General features: G+C 47.1%; 1 protein-coding gene across 1 annotated transcript in view; it reads right to left on the bottom strand.

Annotated features, from left to right (window-relative positions):
* SEC14L5 (SEC14 like lipid binding 5) overlaps positions 1 to 15,665 on the bottom strand; it is a 41,974-nt gene extending 26,309 nt beyond the window's left edge. Inside the window, exons 1-3 of the mRNA XM_078381477.1 lie at positions 15,367 to 15,665; positions 6,229 to 6,358; positions 5,144 to 5,219 (exon numbers count right to left, since the gene is read on the bottom strand). Of these exons, the coding sequence (XP_078237603.1) occupies positions 5,144 to 5,206 (63 nt within the window). The 5' untranslated portion in view covers positions 5,207 to 5,219; positions 6,229 to 6,358; positions 15,367 to 15,665. The remainder of the gene's footprint in view (positions 1 to 5,143; positions 5,220 to 6,228; positions 6,359 to 15,366) is intronic.
* Between the last annotated feature and the right edge of the window lie 1,815 nt (positions 15,666 to 17,480).

The raw sequence follows: 17,480 nt of genomic DNA on the forward strand, positions 1-17,480 counted from the left end.
CAAAACAGTGGCCGTCCGCGATTGATTCACACTGCCAAGGACCGCAAGAAGATTTCGTTAAGCAGAATATGTAATCAAAACGGAGACCTGGGTCGGCCTTTTGCAGCACGCCGTTCTGTATCTCCCGAAAAGGTCACGACGAGGATATTTAAGCAGAAGCATTTTTCCATGCATGAAAAATGACTCGACATCAAAGCCCCTGCTTTTACATGATCCCCCTTGAGCAAACCCGTCCACAACGCAGACGCCTGGTGAAAACGGGGAACCGCTCTCTGGATTTTTACGGCGGCCTCGCTCTGAAAGCCGCGACCTCGTCTGACCCTGCCCTGCCAGCAACTTTGACGATCCAGCTGCCAGCCTTCACAGGAAGGAAAAGGTTAGGATGATGGAATGGAAATCCCAGAGAGGAGCAGCATGCTCCCGAGAAAATCACAGAAGAGCTACACAGCTGGGAGACAGCTCTGGGGTAAGGGCCCTCCATTTAGTCAGAGGAAAGCTGCCGAGGAAACGGACAGACAGCGTGTGTGTGCAAGCGTGTGTGTGCACACGCTACGGCTGTGCAAAATGCTCGGTGTCCGATTTCACAGGTGGCAGGAAGGAATTTTCCACGCTGCAAGTCAGGCCGGGCTCAGGCGTCCAGACGGAACTGGAATCTGTTCTTCGGAGGCCCATAGAGAGAGATTTGGCTCCCAGTGCGAGCAGATTACGAACTTTTCGTGCTTAGAGACGAGGGCCAATTTGACTGGAAAGGAAGCCGTCAGATGCAACCACCTCTATAACATTCAGTTCAAATTAAAGCTGCTCATTCCCCAACCCCATTAACGAGAGAATGGTCCAATGTCCAGGAGCCGGACAAAGCAATTCCAAAATGCTAGTTTTACATAGGGCTTCTTGAGTGTAAGCACCCTTGTCATCATTCTAGCTTTGTCTATTCCAGCAAAAGCTTGGTTCTTATAGATCCTACCATGTTTCCCCTAAAATAAGACAGGGTCTTCTATTAATTTTTGCTCTTTAAAAAAACACATTAAGGCTTATTTTCAGGGGATGTTTTATTTTTTTCACGGACAACCATCTACATTTATTCCAATACAGTCCTATCATCTTCTTCTGGTTGCTGCACAAGGGTGGAGGGCAGGGTTTCACTTAACTGGGGCTTATTTTCGAGGGTAGGGCTCATATGACGAGCATCCTGAAAAATCATACTAGGGGTTGTTTACAGGTTAGGTCTTATTTTCGGAGAAACAGGGTACCTCTGAACAGACCCTTGCCACGATCCATTCATTCATATCAGCTGCACTGCTACTAACCATCATTGAGGAATATCAAGACAGGGAAGGAATGGATGAAGTCAAGGCAGGATCAGGATCAGAACACAGGATCCGAACACAGGCAAAGCAATCCTTGGGTGGTTTACAATTTAATGATGCAAGCTATACATTGTCAAAACTGTCAAAAAAATGGTCGTAAAAAAAACCTAAGATCTTGGCCACTGGTCCCATCACCTCCTGCCAAATAGAAGGGGAAGATATGGAGGTAGTGACAGGTTTTACTTTCTTGGGCTCCATGATCACTGCAGATGGAGACAGCAGCCACGAAATTAAAAGACGCCTGCTTCTTGGGAGGAAAGAGATGACAAACCTCGACAGCATCTTAAAAAGCAGAGACATCACCGTGCCGACAAAGATCCGCATAGTCAAAGCTATGGTTTTTCCAATAATGATGTATGGAAGTGAGAGCTGGACCATAAAGAAAGCTGACCGCCTAAGAATTGATGCTTTTGAATTGTGGTGTTGGAGGAGGCTCTAGAAGAGTCTCCTGGACTGCAAGGAGAACAAACCTATCCATTCTGAAGGAAATCAACCCCGAGTGCTCACTGGAAGGACAGATCCTGAAGCGGAGGCTCCAATACTTTGGCCATTTCATGAGAAGAGAAGACTCCCTGGAAAAGAACCTGATGTTGGGAAAGTGTGAGGGCAAGAAGAGAAGGGGACGACAGAGGACATGACTAAACAACAACAACAACAACAACACATCTTAATTCTGGCTTGGGATTCATCCAGTCTAGCCTTTTGCATGATGTAGTCTGCATATAAGTTAAATAAGCAGGGAGATAATACACAGCCTTGTTGTACTCCATTCCCAATTTTGAACCAATCAGTTGTTCGATATCCAGTTCTAACTGTTGCTTCCTGTCCCGCATATAGATTTGTCAGGAGATGGATAAGGTGGTCAGGCACTCCCATTTCTTTAAGAACTTGCCATAGTTTGCTGTGGTCCACACAGTCAAAGGCTTTTGCATAATCAATGAAGCAGAAGTAGATGTTTTTCTGGAACTCTCTGGCTTTCTCCACAATCCAGCGCAGGTTAGCAATTTGATCTCTAGTTCCTCTGCCCCTTCAAAATCCAGCTTGTACTTCTGGGAGTTCTCGGTCCACATACTGCTGAAGCCTACCTTGTAGGATTTTGAGCATAACCTTGCTAGCGTGTGAAATGACTGCAATTGTACGGTAGTTGGAGCATTCGGAAACATAAGGCCTCCATTATTCATGAAGTATGGATGTGGTGAACACCGCTCCTGAAAGACATTTTACTGGGGCTGAGATTTCTTGGCTGCCATTAATAGCCTATTGTAATTGTCAAATATTGCTGGCTTTTAAAATCAATTTCACTTTGTTTTAATTGACTATAATTTTTAATTATAAAGTATTGCCAGTGATTTCAAAACCGATTTGATTCAGTTTTTCCCGACATAAAAAGGCACTTCATTTTTATAGGAAAGACAAGGGGAGCGAGTAAATTAAAAATGAGCTGCTCTCAGCTGTTCTAATTGTCTGGGGAAATATATTCGCCAAACCCATATCCCAGTAAATTAAATCTTATCTCATTATAAGCATGGCACCACAGGGCATCACATAACTGTCAAATTATTTCTGCTCATCTCCCTAAGAGAGACGCCGTTCACACGTTTACAGAATTCGGACGATCCCACAGAACAGGCAGCACCGATGGGCCACAGAACCCAAAATCTGGAGTTAAAAACTGTAAGCACTACCAGAAATTTACAGATGGCCCTCCAGTACCAATCCAAAGAAGAAAATACTAAATTAACCCATAGGCACTTATCTATAGACGCTTCCTATGAAAGCAAGCGCTGGACTTGGAATCATGTACCCGTATTTTTCGCTCCATAAGACGCACCAAATTTTTAGGAGAAGAAAACAGGAAAAAATCTGTTTTCTTCGCTCCATAAGACGCACAGACTTTCCACCCCCCCTGTTTTGTGGGGAAAAAAGTGCATCTTATAGTGCAAAAAAGACGGTATATACGATCTGCATTCCCCCCCCTTCTGTATAGTTTTACGTCCCTGTTTTAACAATCAGCCTGCTTACTCTGGCGAGAAGCTGGCTGATTCTAAAACAAGAGACACATACGAGGTCCAACTGCCTTGAAGCCCGGATGCATCTATCGTTTGATCCACCGACAATCTCTCATAGCGCAAATGACGGATTCGTAGAGACAACTCCCCTTTATTAGAGGCTAATTTAGTGACAAGCAGCTGCCATCTGCCGTCGGTGCGATCCTGCAGCATTCAAGCCTAGTGAAGCCAAAGGGCACGCACATGGGCGTTTATTCCATTTACCAGTTCCCCTGTGTTGAATATGGCCAGCCCTTTACAGAAGGAAGGTAAAAGCCACTGTCGCCGGGAAAAGAGCAAATATCCTTAGAAGGAAAGAGACCTTACGGTTCAGAATCTGACAAAGCTACAGCCCTGCCTGCTTTCTTCCCAGAACTGCAGCTTGTCGGGAACGTCAAAAGAGCAAACACTGCAGACAAAAAAACCTTCTGTGCCAAGAACCATAGGAAGAAAGGATGTAGGAACGCAGGCGACCTCCCCCGGATGCACTGATGCAGATCAGATCAATCTGGTACGGAAGATAGATGACATAAGCAGAGCAGACTCCGCTGCTGTAGTCTGTACCAGGCATTCATCAAAGTCCTTCTCCCAAGGTCATCTTCCAACAAGGTCCGTAGCCAACTGTACCACATCCCCTAAACCTTGACAAAAGAAATATGCAAGAGAGGGAAGGACAAGCCAGAGAAGCAAAGAAGGCTGGAATAAGACCTTCTCTGTCTGGGCCTAAGGTTGGGGAGACGTAGGCGGGCGAATTATTATTTTTTTTTACCAGCGAGGGGGACTCGAGTTATGGGATTCGGCGTTAAGTTAGAATTAAGCCACACCAGTGACTTGGTACGTTTTTTTAGTTTCTGGCCTGTGACTAGGAACCCACCCACCCCCTCCCTTTTTTTCTGGGGGAAAAAAACTTGTTTTTAATAGGGTGGCGCTGCGGGCTAAACCGCAGAAGCCTCTGTGCTGCAGGGTCAGAAGACCAGCAGTCGTAAGATCGAATCCACGCAACGGAGGGAGCTCCCGTCGCTTTGTCCCAGCTCCTTGCCAACCTAGCGGTTCGAAAGCATGCAAATGCAAGTAGATAAATAGGGACCACCTCGGTGGGAAGGTAAAACGGCGTTCCCTAGTCATGCTGGCCACGTGGCAACGGAAACTGTCTTCGGACAAGCGCTGGCTTTACGGCTTGAAAAACGGGATGAGCACCGCCCTCTAGAGTCGGACACGACCGGACTAAAAATGTCAAGGGGAACCTTTACCTTTAGCAGACTATTAAAAACCCAGAAGTTCAACAAAAGTTTGGACCGACGTCAACAACCCTACTGTTTACTATACACAGAAAGGACGTATTTTTTTTAATTGCTTCTGGAGGTCACAAAGAGGATGCTACTTTTCCTACAAAATCTAAGAATCATATCTATAAAGAGGCACCGACAACGCCTTCCCTTTCAAAATACTCATTAGCCCTTAAAATTTCTCAATGTAAACCCATTAGCACCATATTTGCTTTTTTAAAAACATTCCTTTTCTCGTAATCCACGCCATTCTGTCCAGTCGTAAAACAATTTTGGAAGAAGCAGCTTACGGAATTTTGTGAAGCAGATCCGTGAAGGCCGGCTGTAGAAGCACACACGTAGCCAAAAGAAACCCATTCAAAGAGGAGCTTACGAAGGAGTCTACCCCAAACCCAGAAAACCGACTTTCTTGTTTTGCAATCCCAAAAGACGCACAACTTACCGCCATCACGAGCTCAAAAGGGTATTTGTAGACTCTCACAGGTGACTGGTATTTTTGCACCATCTTTACTTCACCCCTGGAATGAAAAAGAACATCAACTTTTTCAGAAATCCACCCACATTAAAGCCAAAAGGGAGATCTTTGGGCTTGCCACAGAATCACTGCTGTCCGTCCCCCCCCCCAGCAGGGAAACGGACCCAGAAGCTCAACAAAAATGGGGTAAGGGTTCTCAAAACGAACGCCAGAGAAACTCTGAGAGGTTTCCAACTTGCCCCGGTGTAAATGCTCTGTAACTCATTCCCTTTATGGGGCTTTATGTCATCACATCATCACCACTTTCCATTTCAAAAGCTACTTAAAGCAACCGCATCCAGCGGTGGTGCCCAACTGTGCCGAACTAATTTGATTTTTAAAAATGGGGGAAAAAAGGAATCCAGATGCAAGGCCGCACACCTTCCAAAATGTTCCAAGCGCACAGCGGAGAAAATTACACCGTTTCGACAAGCAGACCTGAACGCCGACTGGTTATTTCGGAAGGAACAAAAAATGAAAAAAGGCCCCCGAGATTTCCCTGCAGTTCACTTCTCCGAACCACGGATATGTCTCCTCCTGCCCTGTTCAGCTAGAATTTGCCCACACATGCATTCCCATAACAATGATCCTGAGAAAGAATGAACCCACTCTTGCAAGAAAAAGGCCCACAGAGTTTCTTTCGGCAAACTCTGTGGGATACGTCGCCTCCGCTATTAGTAATAACAGCCCATGAACGGCGAAGTCCAGAACGCCTTTAAGCTCAGCTTGCCTAACATTCTAGCAGCGCAAAATTTGTGAAAAGGTGCACTTTTCGGAACTGTGATCCCCAGTAAAATCAAGGAGGTTGTGACAAAAGAGATCATCAAACGGTGCCGGAGTTGAAAGTGGGAAAAGAAAGTTAAAAGGAAGTTGGGTATAACATACACCCAGGAAATTTACACCCTGAAAGCCTTCCAGACCCTGCAAGGAGGACCCTGTCCGATATTATGATCGCTAGTAAAGGAGAGAGAAAGTGGAGGGGGAAGGAGACCTTTCCATGAATGTAAAAATACCTGAATTTTAGGAATTCCTTGCATCAGTCCACCGTCTCCAAACCTTGTCATAACATTTCAAGTCCGCTAAGCAGCCATCGGAGAACGGCAAGGTTCCGGATAAATGTTCTCAATGGCCCTTCATTGATACCTAAAAGACAGAACGTAAAAAAGCAAGCGTTGGCAAGTCCTAATAGAGCAGGGTTGTACCGCAGAAAGCTCTGCTGATATCATATGACCGACACCCGAGCTACAAGTAGCATCTTAAAGAGTCGAGCCATAAATACAAGACCGGGAGTGTGGAGGAACCGTCCGAGTTGCAATGCCAACCTATAGGAGGTGCAAAACGAATTTGAACAGCGGGTTGTCTTCGCAATTCCGGCGCCATCGTCTAAAATGTCCGTACCCCCTTCTACAGAAGGGTCAGGCTTTTGGAAGACATGAACTATGAGCAGGCACATTAAAAAGAAGAAGGAAAAAATCATTGACCGCTGAATGAATGAGAAGATACAGGCATAATCTGAGACTCCTTGAGTCATAGGGTCTTTTCTATCTCTGCCGTTCTGGGGTATTATTATAATGAACCTCTCTATGTATGTAGACCGCTTTGGGGAGGAAGCGGAGAACTAGATTTAAAAAGAGACATTCTGAAAAGAGCTTCTAGCAAAATATTTCATGACAGGGAGGAGTTTGCTGCCGGCAAAGCTCACCCCAAATGGTGTTTCTTCATTATGTGCCCGTCTCTGTACACATAAAGATAGCTGCACGGAACGGACAAGCCGTTCCGATGGACCATCTTTGGATTTGAACAGAAATGTTGCTTTTCCCTTCTTACAGAATCCCAGAACACAGGAGTTGGAAAGGAACCGATCAGGCCATCAAGTCCCACCCACCCCATGATGACATGCCCTGAGCTTTAGGATGATGGAGAAGAGATTCCTGCCCCCCTCCTCTGTAGGACTCCCTTCCCAATATTTGAAAAGGTCTATCCTGTCTCCCCTCAGTCTTCTCTTCCCAAGGCTAAACACGCCCAGTTCTTTCACTCTTTCCTCCTAGGGTTTGGTTTCCGGTCCCCCCTCTAATCATCCTTCTTGCCCTCCTCTGATCTTGCTCCTTAAAATGAGTTGTCCAGAGCTAGACACAGGACTATAGATGAGGCTTAACCAATGCCAAATATAAGGGGACTAAGACCTCACAGGATTTGGAGACTCTAATTCTGTGAATGCATCCTACAATCGCATTGGCCTTTTTCGCAGCTGCATCACATCGTTGGCTCCTATTCGGCCTTTTTTTCTCTACAAAACAAATCCCTAAAGGGGGCTTGAAAACGCGACTCATAAAAATGGGTCCCTCTCCATCCATCCATCCATCCATCCATCCATCCATCCATCCATCCATCCATCTCTCTCTCTCTCTCTCTCCATCCATCCATCCATTGGAAACCTTCTGCCTTGGCGTGGTTGGGAGAAGTGGTTCCGATCCGTTCGGTCTAGATGGAAAAGCCAAATGACTTTAGCACATGCGTTTAAAGCTTCCAATAAGAAAGCTTGACGCCTGCTTCTCAAAAGGCCCATGGACCAGGACTGTACAAAGGCCAGAGGGATAAATTCAGATGCAAGAGTTTCCTTTTTAAAAGAAGCAAAAAAAAAAAAGGCAGATGCCTGTAATTGCCACACAGGCCATTGACTCTTGTGTCACGGAGCCCTTTCAGCTTGTCAGTTACTTGTTGCCACCCTGAAAGCTTGACGCCCGATCTCTGCTTCGTGATGACTAACTTTTCCTCGGTCTTCACCCATCACTGCCACCCACCTTCTTCTTTTCTCGAGGCATGGCCCCTTGAGCGATGCAAGTTTTCATGCTTCTGCATTATTATCATCATCCTTTCAGAGTTCTTGCTTAGAGGGCAGCAGCAGGAAGGAGGAATCACATCGCTAAACGCATTGACTTGGCTTCGTCACGAGGAGTTCTCGCTGAAAGACGGCAGTGGCCGCTTCAGCCACGTTAAAGGCGGCGCAACGTGACTGCCATTCAGCCTCCCGAGTGGGAACTTTTAATCAATCCCTCCTACACCGTCGCACTCTCTATAGCTCCCAAACCGAGCCCGCTGCTCGGCTTTCAGAAATAACAGCCTTTCTAATGTTCTCTCCACCTTCCACCCAGATAATGTGTTTAAAAAGACCACCTCCCTCTAGCTATCCTCTGGAGGCTGAGATCTCTTCTATGTGTCATACGCAGAAAACAAAACCCTACAGAGGAACACACTCAGAGTAGGCCTGGGATTATTAAGGTTAAGATCTTTTAAGATCTTTTAATAATATCTTAAAAGCAAAGCCTGCTGCTTGCAGACCGCCCCACAGCACTTAAAGCACTCTCCGTGCAGTTTACAATTTAATTGTGCAGGCTACCCATTGCCATCACTTCAGGAAACTGGGTACAGTGGTGCCTCGCTTAACGATTACCTCATTAAACGACGAAACCGCCTGACGATGAAGTTTTTGCACTCGCTTTTGCAATCGCAAAATGATGTTTAGATAGGGAAATTTCGCTTGACGATGATCGGTTTCCTGCTTCGGGAACCGATTTTTCCCTTTACGACGATTTTTAAACAGCTGATCGGCGGCTCTAAAATGGCCGCCCGCTGTGCAAAATGGCTCCCCACTGTGTTTTAGGACAGATTCCTCGCTTTACGGGCAGTGAAAATGGCCACCCCTATGGAGGATCTTCACTGGACACTGAGGTATTTTGCCCATTGGACCGCATTGAACCGGTTTCAATGCATTTCAATGGGCTTTTTCGTTTTGCTTGACGGGGATTTCGCTTAACAGCGATTTCAACGGAACGAATTATCCTCGTCAAGCGACGCACCACTGTACTCAGTTTAGTGACTTCGGAAGGAGGGAAGGCTGAGTGAACTTTGAGTCGGCTGTGTGGGATAGAACGCCGGGCGTGAGCGGAGTTTTGGCTGCAGTACTGCAGTTTAAACTCTGCACCCCGAGGCTCCGAAAGATTAATGGATATTCTAGGCTAAGCTTTTGTGATTTGCGGCTCACTTGATCAGATGCAAGAAACGTGCCCCCTGCGGCAGACGGAGGGTGTGTGCAAGGATGAATATATACCTCAAGAAAAAGCATTAAGCTGTCGTACTAAAAGGCTACAGCACAGAAAAGGGTTGCGTTGGTCTCCAGGTATAGCTGAACTGCAACTCCCAGGATCTTTCGCCTTTACCGAGGCTGCCTCGAGCTTCCAGTGTTGTAAATAGTAACATCTGGAGAGCAACATGTGCCCCAATTCCTAACATAGATCTCTGGATTCTCCCCGTTTCCCAGGCTGAGAAAACAGACAGGAAGACACAGGAGAGGGAGACTTGGCTCCGTAGTATTATGAGGGAGAAGGATCTTGGAACTGATGTAAATCACAAGCTGAATATGAGCCAGCAGACCAACGTGGCTGCAAAAAAGGCCAAGTCGATTTTAGATTGCATTAACAGAAGTAGAGTCTCCAAATCCCATGAGGTAGGTGTCCCCTTCGAAGGGTGCCAATAAACTGGAGCAGGTTCAGAGGAGGGCAACAAGGATGATTTGGGGGGGGGACTGGAAACCAAGTCCTAGGAGGCAAGACAGAAAGAACTGGGCATTGTTTAGCCTTGAGAAAAGAAGACAGAGATGAGACAGGATAGCACTTTTCAAACACCTGAAAGGGGATCTGACGGAGAAGGGACAGGATCTGTTCTTGATCCCTGAGTGCAGGACATGCAAAATGGGCTCAAGCAACAGAAAGCCAGTTTTCGGCTGAATATTTTTAAAAAAACACTTCTTAACTGTTAGAGCAGTACAACAATGGAACTATTGACCTCAAGAGATGGTGAGCGCTCCAACACTGGAGGCCTTCAAGAGAAAATCGGACCACCCTCTGTCAGACCCGCTTGGATTGGGAGTCCTGCCTTGAGCAGGGGGTTGGACTTGATGCCCTTTTAGGGACCCCCCTCAACTCCATTATTCCATGCTTCTATATATTACACACAGTGGATCATCATCCTAGACAGGATGTGTGAAAAAAGACAAGAGGAGAAGGTCGTGGGGTCAACACTCTGTTCAGGGTTACTCTGACCAAGCCTGTTCTACGACTCTACACAAGATTTGACTTTTTTCGGACCGAGCAAAGAATAAAGTTGTTGTTTTTTTCCAGAAGAGACTATTATGAGTACACATTTATCCTGTGGCAGCCACGGCTATTTAAAGCAAGTAAATTTATGGAAGCTAAATCCTGAACCGGGATTAGCTGTATCTTCTACCCTTGCTGACAAATTCCTTACTTAATTGCCGGCTGGTTTTCCTCTAACTAAGTAGCAATAATGCCACAAAGGGGAGAAATTTACCCTTCCAGAATCAATGCTGTCCTGCGAAACACCGCCCTGCTTTTTGGGAGCTCTGGACTGAGGTAGCGATAGATAGGGGATACTTCCGCAGACCTTTCTAGGGAGCTATCATCCAGCTAATGCATATCCGCGGTGGCCTTCCCCCCCACCCCACAGATGCATTCCTTTAAGGGACCTATAATAGTGTTAACTCTGAGTGTTCACGGGAAGGACAGATCCTGAAGCTGAGGCTCCAATCCTTTGGCCACCTCATGAGAAGAGAAGACTCCCTGGAAAAGATCCTGATGTTGGAAAAGTGTGAAGGCAAGAGGAGAAGGGGATGACAGAGGACGAGACGGCTGGACTGGGTCATCGAAGCGATCAACATGAATCTGACCCAACTCCGAGAGGCAGTGGAAGACAGGAGGGCCTGGCGTGCTCTGGTCCATGGGGTCACCAAGAGTCAGACACAGCTAAACAACACAAAACAACAAGGATAGTGTGGTGTGTAAGTCCCCAAAGGCCATTCTGGGGGAGATCCCATATGGAGCACACAATGTGGTGAATGGATAGAGCAGCAGACGAGGGCATGGATTAGAATCGGGCACTGAGCACGGGGTTGGTCTTGATGACCTTAGAGGCCCCTTCGACTCAGTTATTCTAGGATTCTAAGATGTATTATTGTTTATTTAAATTTATTATCATTTATGTTGTTTTAAAAAATAAAACGGGCAGTAAACTCCTCTAGCACACAAGCAACAGTGGTCGGGGAGTGATATGGGGTGAAAACAGTTTTGCACATTTCCCCACAGAAAGATGACAGACCTCTGAAGACTTAAGCCCGGGCAGCCGTGATTAGCAAAAGAAATTCAACACATGAATTATTCAGAAAACTGGGGAGAGCAAGAAAAGCCGTAAGTAAAAAATGCAACATTCCCAGATTCCTCAGGAAAGAATACAGAATGTGGGAGAAACCAGCCTATTGAGAATTTACTTATTCATATACTGCTTTAAATATACTAAGTGGCTTGCATACTTACATACTAATATTATTCCTTATGTTTATGACATACAAAAGGCCGAAAAAAATATATTATTCACACAGTAATTAGAAATATACACAAACATCAGAGATGGGGCTACAATATTCTGTACAGTGGTGCCCCGCATGACGACGATAATCCGTTCAGTTAAAATCGGTTAAGCGAAATCATCGTCATGCGGGGGGGGGAAACCAATTGGAATGCATTGAAAACCGGTTTAGTCCTGTCCAACTCTTCGTGACCCCATGGACCAGAGCACGCCAGGCCGTCCTATCTTCCACTGCCTCCCGGAATTGGGTCAAATTCATGTTGGTCGCTTCGGTGACCCTGTCGTGTCCTCTGTCGTCCCCTTCTCCTCTTACCCTCACATTTTCCCAACATCAGGGTCTTTTCCAGGGAGTCTTCTCTTCTCATGAGATGGCCAAAGTACTGGAGCCTCAGCTTCAGGATCTGTCCTTCCAGTGAGCACTCGGGGTTGATTTCTTTCAATATGGCTAGGTTTGTTCTCCTTGCAATCCAGGGGACTCTCAAGAGCCTCTTCCAGCACCACAAATCTCTATTCACCCTGGTTAGGTCTCATCTAGAATCTTGTGCCCAGTTCCGGACACCACCCTTGAAGAAAGGGGCCGACAGACTGGAGAAAGTCCAGAGGAGGGCAACCAGGATGGTCAGGGGACTGGAAACCAAGCCCTTGAGGGAAAGACTGCAAGAACTGGGTGTATTTAGCATTGAGGAAAGAAGACTTAAGGGGAGAGACAAAATACCACTTTTCAAACACTTGAAAGGCTGTCCTACAGAAGAGGGGCAAGATCTATTCTCAATCACCCTAGAGTGCAGGCCATGTCCTCATGGTCTCAAGAGACAGGAAGCCAGATTTGAATATCAGGGAAAACTTCTTCACTGTTAGAACAGTATGACAACAGAACCCATGGCCTTGAGAGGCAGTGAGCACTCCAACGCTGGAGGCGTTCAAGAGAAAATTGGGCAACCCTCTGTCAGACCTGCTTTGATTTGGATTCCTGCCCTTTGCAGGGGACTGCATTCAATGAAAGTAGAGGCGCCTTCCGATTCAATTATTCTATGATTCTATAACACCTACTACCCATCTTGTGGGCAAAAGTTGGGGAAAAAATACATTTACTGCAACCGCACACTTGTGTCCTCCACCCGGGTCAAGAGGTATTTCATTGCGGATTTCAGGAACGCCGTGGGGATATGTGAATGCCTATAAAAAGAGCGTGCCAATATTTCCACTCCTCTGAAGCCAGGCAGTATGTAAGCCCTACCTAGCTGTAGATACACAGACACCTTTGACCTTATAAAGACTGCTTCTGTACTGGGTCTCCATTTCCATTCCTTTGCAATGCATGACATCTATAACAGGTCAGAATAGGCAGAACAAAAAAAATGAGGGAGATAAGGTTTTTATGTGTCAAAACAGAGCATCTCCTGCCGCTAAAGTTTCGACAAAATGTCACGGATTTTCTCCTGCACCACAAGTCCCAGGGCCGAGAGAGAAGTCATTAAAGAGATACTGAATGGGAACGGGCAACAAAATTTTGCTTTCAAATCTCTTTTGGTAATTATGTTACCTAACATTTTAAATATAGTGTTTATTTAATTCTTTTAAAATATGTGAATAACTTACTGTTTTCCACTGTTAATATTGTGTTTTTAATGATGTAAACTGCCTTCGGTCCTTTTTTTTTTAGGAGAAAAGGGGGTAGAATATTTTAAAGAAATACAAAATCTGGAGGTTGGAGGGGAAAGAAGACGTGAATACTGGAAGGAAGGGAATGGGGGTCTGTTATAAAACAGGGTTGAGGGGGGGGGGGGGAAATCCGAGGATTTTTTAATCTATGGAAACTACTCTCATCTAATAGGATGACACTTAGTGGTTGAATTGCCAGCAACAGTCAAATCATCCTGGCGGTGCCAACGTTAGGAAATTAAATACCTTCCATCATCTCACACCCCATAATGGCTTCTTGGTGATAAAATGGGGTCTCAGAGGTGCCCTTGAGATCTTGGTTCGTGGGGGGTGGAAATCTGAAATGTTCAATTTCTGAAAAATGGCAATGACTGATGATGTCCTCATCAGCCTTATTCCATGATTTTACAGATCTGGTCTGATTTGGATTCCTGCCCTGAGTTGGGGGTTGGACTCGATGGCCTTATAGGCCCCTCCCAACTCCATGTGTAAAGTTGCACAACTGGACTGTAGTTGCACAACTGGATTGTTGTGTAAAGTTACACAACTGGATTGTTGTGTAAAGTTGCACAACTGGATTGCACCCTTGTGTGTGTTCTGCGCTGTCAAGTCAGAACCAACTTATACCAACCCTGATAAGGCTTTCAAGATAAGTGAGGTATTTAAGGAGTGATTTTACCAGTGCCACCCCCCCCCCCAGGGAGTCTCTGCGGTCGAGTGGGGATTCAAACCCTGTTCTCCAGAGTCTTAGCCTCTCCCTTTTTCCACAACACCACACTCGGAATCCAGAGCCTTAGTTAAGAACAAAACAAACACTTCATTGATAAAATGCCTTGTTGGCAGCATCCCTATTAACAATACAGAGAAGGGGAATAAATACAGAGTAATCTGACTAAGGAAAGACTGCAATCATCCAGACTTTGCTGGAGGTGCAAATCACACGTTCCTCACTACAGTGGTGCCTCGCTAGAGAGTTACCCCGCATAACAGCTTTTTCGCTAGATATTGACTTTTTGCGATCGCTATAGCAATTCGCAAAACAGTGATTCCTATGGGGGAATTTCGCTGGACAATGTTTGGTCCCTGCTTCGCAAACCGATTTTCGCTAGACGACGATATGCTTTTCGCTAGACAATGATTTCGCTAGACAGCGATTTCAGTGGAACGGATTATCATCGTCTAGCGAGGCACCACTGCCAGCTAAATATTCAGGACAGGGAGAAAAAGTTAAGTTTTACCAAACCAACCAACGCCCAAAAAACAAAGAAACAAAAAAACAAAATAAAACATCAACCAAAAGGAACAAACAACAACAAAACCACATTTCGGAAAAATGAAACTGACCAGAGTTTTCCTTGCAGCTGATTAAAACTCCCTTCCTAAGACTTCAGCAAAACCACTGTCAATTTTAAAGCAATTCTCTACTCGGACAATAACCGGATCTGTCATAAGAACCACATTTCACCATTCAAAAATATGGATTCGTTCCTCCAACTTACACTTCCCCAGAAAGGGATCCAAAGCAGCTGACTTTTAAAAGGCAAATATTGCAATACCCAGAAGTACAGCATATAGAATTAAACAGATTTTACAGATTGCAACTCTCGAATCTATAGCTGGCATCTGTAGGGAAGCAACAGTCAACCTGGATTTTGGTGCAGGGTGTACCTAAGAGGGAATAAATTTTGCCCGCGCCGGGAAAACAATGAGTAGATCAGAGGCGGGAGGCAATGCATGAAGACAGCTTGCAGGGTTTTGCAGGCTGGAGACAGCTGCCTTGTATCTGACGAACAGGCACGCATTTCTTAACCCATCTATCTAAGACCCTTTTCAGTACATATGCTGAAACCCGGGGACCTTGAGCATTCAAAATAGGGGCCCCGGACCACCTCCGAATCAAGCACGCTATTGACCTCCCCCTGAAGATGTCTTCTACTGAGTCTTCCCCCCCCCCCTTTGGGTGAGGGATTGGGGCACTCCAGAAGTTTCTGGACTACAGATCCCATGTTCCTTAGCTAATATCACCGAAGGCATCGGATGGGGCCACTGACCTGCAGTCCAGCAAAATCTGGAAGGTCACGGCTTCTGCATTGATGGCCAGTCCCCTCCAGGGTTTTGAGAAGCCACATGCTGCTGTTCTTTTCTCCGTTGATCCGGGATTCTACGAATACCAAGGAGAAGACCTTGAGGTCTTGCAAAGCAGACGCTGTCCCAGCCCCCCCACCATGTGAGACTTTCCAGATGTGTTCAATAACAACCCCCATCATCCCCGTGCTGTTACGGATGTCTTCAGCCTCCTGGCTGAGATGATGAGAGGCAGCAGCCCCCTGCACCTAGAGGTGGCCAGTTTGGTTGGAAAGGGGGTGGGGACGCTGGAAGAGGGTGCCTCCGGGGCCATGATGGGGGTTGTAGTCCACCCCCTCCGCAAGACTCCGGCAAAGCATGGCCGTGATGGCGGGAAGGGTTACCACTCAAGGGTGGCTGGCTGGCAGACAATGGGGGAAGGATGATGGGGGGGGGCTATAACCAAGGATCTACAGAGGCTGCAAGGGGCAGCCTTCTGGCAAGGGGATGATGGGGCTTGTCTGGTGGGAAAAGGAGCTTGCATAAGGGCTGCAAAAAAAAAAAAGCAGCATGCAGGCAGTCACTGCCTAGAAATAGAAATATATGGCTTTTTGGTTTTAAAAGCAATGGGGGGGTCTTGTCAGGAAGGGGTGCAAAGCATAGGAGTCGGTTTTTTTTGCTCCCCCCCCCAAAAAATCCTTCTTGGTGAGGGAGTGGGCGTGTGTGTGGAAGGGGGGGGTGTCTGGAAATCTTATTTAAGAGGCACTCGTCCTATAAGGAGGGGGCAGATTCCGTCCTGGGGGGGGGGAGTGTTCCCAGGGTGGAAGGAGCAAACGGAGGGGGGGGGGGAAGGAGATGATGGTGGAGGGGATCAATGGGGGGGGAATGGGAAGCAACCCCCCCCCGCTTTGCTATTGCCCCCCCTCCCTCACCAGTCAGCTGGGGGGGAAAGCCAGCGGCGTGGTAGTGGTGCTGCTGGGGGTGAAGGTCGCCATCATCCTCTTCCTCCTCCTGCTGCTGCTGCTGATGATGATGCCGGGGCTTGGAGGGGGCGGCTGGTTCTCCTTGCCTGGGCGAGACGCCTCCCTCCCTGCAAAAAGGCACGGGCGGGCGGGGGGAGGAGGAGGAGGGAGGGAGGGAAAAGAGCCGGGAAGAGAAAGGGCGGGCCCAACGGGAAGGGGGGGGGAGAGAAGAAGCCGGCCCACCAATCGGGGAGCTCGCCGGCCGGCCCGGCGGCGCGCCGGAACCAATCAGGGGCCCGCTCGGGCTCGCACGCGCTGAAGGCGGCCGGCGAGAGGTCTTCTTCCCACTCCCTGCGCCTGGGCCCGAGAGCCACGCCCACTGCGCGGCCGGGGCCACGCCCCCCTGGAGGATGGGAGGCCCGCCCCCTTTTTGCAAGCAGGTGGTCGGCCAGGCAGAGGGAGAAAAATGTGTGTGTGTATGTGTGTCTCACACACACACACACACACACACACACACACACACACACACACACACACACACACACACACACACACAGAGAGAGAGAGAGAGAGAGAGAGAGAGAGAGAGAGAGAGAGAGAGAGAGAGAGAGAGAGAGAGAGAGAGAGAGAGCGCGCCTTCTATTTAGCAGAAATATTCCCCATAAAATGTAGGTGTTTTAAGTGATATGCCTTATTTGGTCTTACATAGGCACATCATCATCATCATCATCATGCATTTTGATATAGAATAATTGTGTGCCATCAATAGTATAGTATGTATCATTTATGCCCACACACACATCAGTTCTGACTTAGGGCAGCCCTTTTCACGGTTTTCCAAGCAGGTGGGGGTGCCTTACCAGTCCCTTCCACTAGGGGGCGCCCTGGGACTGCACAGCTTGCCCAGGGCTACCCAGGCTTGGAACTCCTCCCAGAAGGCACCCTAGGGGAATCGAACCCCCAACCTCCAGCCAGCAATTCCTCTCTCTTTTCTATGGTGCTTGTTTGATCTTTTTGTGTACTCGCTGCTGTGAGCTTTTAGATGGTCTTTTTTGTGATGTCAGCCACCTTGGGTTCCTTTTAAAGGAAAAAGGTGGGTTAAAATATTTCAAATAAATAAGTCTCTCTCTGTGTATATA

The sequence above is a fragment of the Pogona vitticeps genome, chromosome 13 (genome assembly GCF_051106095.1).
Source record: "Pogona vitticeps strain Pit_001003342236 chromosome 13, PviZW2.1, whole genome shotgun sequence".
Lineage (NCBI taxonomy): Eukaryota > Metazoa > Chordata > Lepidosauria > Squamata > Agamidae > Pogona > Pogona vitticeps.